The sequence below is a fragment of the Chinchilla lanigera genome, unplaced genomic scaffold (assembly GCF_000276665.1).
Source record: "Chinchilla lanigera isolate Chin_1 unplaced genomic scaffold, ChiLan1.0 scaffold00013, whole genome shotgun sequence".
Classification (NCBI taxonomy): domain Eukaryota; kingdom Metazoa; phylum Chordata; class Mammalia; order Rodentia; family Chinchillidae; genus Chinchilla; species Chinchilla lanigera.
The window spans coordinates 15965938-15969462 of record NW_004955414.1 but is presented as its reverse complement, the minus strand read 5'-3'; the positions used below and the strand labels follow the sequence as shown (position 1 = coordinate 15969462).

At 37.7% G+C, this 3525-nt stretch overlaps 1 protein-coding gene across 2 annotated transcripts in view; it reads left to right on the top strand.

The window, feature by feature from the left end:
- Uvrag (UV radiation resistance associated) overlaps positions 1 to 3525 on the top strand; it is a 310440-nt gene that overhangs the window by 74093 nt on the left and 232822 nt on the right. For both annotated transcript variants that reach the window (XM_005379880.2, XM_005379881.2), the window contains one exon: positions 718 to 792. In XM_005379880.2, coding sequence (XP_005379937.1) covers positions 718 to 792 — 75 coding nt within the window. The remainder of the gene's footprint in view (positions 1 to 717; positions 793 to 3525) is intronic.

Sequence of the window (3525 nt, the reverse complement as noted above, 5' to 3'; positions counted from 1 at the left end):
CCCGCAGCTCCCTGTGCGCCGGAAGCCCTCCTTCCGGGAAACCCCCACTTCATATTATTTTAAACTGACTCAGATCTCATTTCTTCAGTTTCCTAATTTTAGAAAAATTCTCTAATTTTCTTTGGTTTTATTCCTCTGACTTTCAGGTCACGTTGAATTTAGAGTAGCACTGACTTTAGCTCACACCAGTTGTGTGAAGGAGAGCAATATGCAGACAGTAATTAAGTACACTCCTAAGACTTTAGGGATTGGATACTGTTACCTTTAAACTGTCTTCTTGAAAATATAGTATTACTCTTTTATATTTTTCTAAGGCGTAATGTTTTTAAAGTATTCTTACAGACTTGCTGGATTGTGTTTTTCTTTTTTAATTTTTGGATTGTGTTTTCTTTGAGATCAGAGTATGCATACCATACCTTTGAATCCCCTGTCCTTCAGGAGTAACTGGTCCATAAATAGCTCAAATGTTTGTGGAAAATATGTGTGAATAATGGTGCCTGTCTTCTCAAAGGTTTCGTGAGGCCTTTGACTAAAGCAGGAAACGTTTCCTTGATCACCTGGTCTTTTGAGAAGTGATTTGTTTCTCTCTAGCTTCTTCAGCAGTAGTCAGCTTCTTTCTCAAACTGAAGTGGATCCTGTTACAACTTTCATTCTCTGATCACATTAAAACATGACCAGAAGGAAAAAAACTTACAGTGCCTTTTCTTTCTCTCTTAGATTCATGCTCGCAACCAAAATGAAATAATTTTTGGGCTAAATGATGGCTACTATGGTGCTCCATTTGAAAACAAGGTAAGAGGATTCTCCTTATGTTATGAGTTTTGTTTAGTGCAGGTGTACGTTGCACCAGGATAAATATAATCCTGCAAAGCTCTGTGTAAATAGAATCATGTTTAAGTGTCTTTGTAAGTTTGTTGTTTAGTGTGGATTAGGTTGAACGCTATTTAGAGTGAAAATTTGTTTTGTAAGGCATATAACCATTCCATTTAATCTTTTCTAATCCAGATGGTATTTTCTTAAAGGAAAACTTGAACCAGTTTTTTCTTTTATTCTACCTGATTCCTGGGGGGTGATGTGAAGAAAGAATGGTGAATTACGATTAAATGTAGTATGGTTTTCTCAAAATGTTTCAAGTGTAACATTTATAACTTTTAATATGTTTCAGAACCCAAAGTTAAGTTGTTTTATGGTCAGCACTGTGTATCTATCAGTGATTAGAGAAAAGAGAGAGTAAGAATCCTTAATGATCAAGTACCTACTCCGAACTACTAAACCAAGGGATTTGTGTTCCTTTTTTTCTACTTGATAACAGCCGTAGCCAGTGTGGTGAATTTTGTCTTCCCCACTTTATAGATAAGGGAGTAGGTTGTGAGGGATGAACCTCACAAGACCTAGGAACCAGATGTCTTGATCCAGTCCAGGTATTAAGTTCATCTTGCAAGTGGTAACTGTGTTTCCGCGAAAATAAGACCTAACTGGAAAATAAGCGCCGGTCTTCACCATGTCCATTGTCGTGCAGAAGAGTATACCTCATTACTCTTCTGCTCCGTGGCTGCTCTGTAATGGCAGGTAAGGCAGGGTGGTTGCAGCAGGCATTTTTAATCTCTGGTTTTGAAGTCTGGTTATTTTCTGGTTAAGTCTTATTTTCAAGGAGGTAACTTACCATTCAGCACATAGTAATAATAATATTTAATAGCTAATACCTGTTGAGTATTACTGGAATAAGAGCTTTACATCTATTACTGTAGATGTAGCAGATGTAATCTCCCAATAATGTTATAGCTAAATACTAACTGTTGAGGTTTTGGACAGGGCAATAAATAATATTCTTTTCTTCTGAGTTTGGAACAAGTTGAGAAGTATGACAGGTGATAAATACGCTCGGTGTGTTGGCACATACCTAGGATTCCAGCACTTTGGGAGGCTGAGGCAGAGGATCGAAAGTTCCAGCTTAGCTTGGGCAGTTTAGCAACTTAATGAGACCGTCTCAAACTTGTAAAAGCATTTGGTGTAGCTCAGTGGTAGAACAGTTGCTCAGCATGCACAAGCCTCTGGGTTCGATTTCCAAACCAAAAAAACAGAAACACAAAGTGGACAAAAGTAGAAGCCATGGCCAGGCATAGTGGTGCATGCTTGTAATCCCAGCACTTGGGAGGCTGAGGCAGGAGGATCGTTGCTAGTTCGAGACCAGCCTGGGCTACCAAGTGAGCTCAAGGCCAGCCTGAATTGCATAGTGAGACCCTGTCTCAAAAAAAAATTAGAAGCCTTGGGCCTTCTGTACTTCTAGTCCAGAAGTGTGCAGAGTTGGTGAGAACATGGGTTCCTTGGGGCAAAATGAATACTTAAAACCAAGGCAAGGCTCTCTCTGTTACAAAAGGAAACAGAGAAAGACAAACAAAGAAACTGCAGAACTTTATAATTTTTAAGGGGGATTTTGGGGGGGACTTGGTGGTATTGGGGGTTGAATCCAGCCAAGGCCTTCACACCGAGATATATCCTCAGCTCTTCTTTATTTTTTATTTTGAAACAGGGGTCTGGCTGAGTCACTAGGTTGCCCAGGCTGGGCTCAAACTTGCAATTCTCAGCTATTCTTCAAAGGACTAATAAGTAGAATATATAAAGCACTTTAAAAAATCAGCCTACCAAATGTAAAGACCCAACACCAAAATAGGCATCTCAAATAAATAGGTACTTCTCAGATGAAGAAGTAGAAACAGCAAATAAGTATGTGAAAAAATGCTCAACATCCCTGGTCATTCAAGCGGTGAATATTGAAATAACTGAGATTCCATCTCACTCCAGAAAGAATGGCTAAAAAATCAACCAACAACAAATGCTGGCGGGGCTGTGGGGAAAAAGAAACCTTTTCCGTTGCTGATGGAATGTAAATTAGTATAATCATTATGGAAATCAGTATGGAGATTTCTCAGAAAACTAAAACTAGAGGTTCCATTTTACCCAGCTGTTCCCCTCCTGGGTATCTTTCCCAAAGAGCTGAAAGCAGCACATCACAGTGATATATGGACATCCATGTTTATAGCAGCATAATTTATGGATAGCTAAATCTTGGAAACAGCCCATATGCCCATCAACAGATGAATGGATAAAGAAAATGTGGTATTCATATACAACAGAGTATTACTGTGCCATAAAGAAGGACTTAAATTATTTGTAGGAAAATGGATGTACCTTGAGACCATAGTCTTAAGTGAAATAAACTGGATGTACAAGTTTAAAAAAAAATTAAGGAGACCTAGTTAACACTAGAAACAGAATATAGATTTCTAATTAGCAGAGGTAAAATAGGGACTATAAAGAGTACAAAGTTTTTTAACTTCATAGGAGACAGAAAACACAATAGGAAACATGATAAACAGAAATGTGTGGATATAGCAATAAGCCCAAATACATTTTTTTTTTTAAGGTCCTTATACTTTATTTTATTTTATTTTTTTTAATTTTTAATTTTAAAGAATAAAAGAAGGATAACATAATAATAGGGGGGACTTAGCAAATTACAGACAA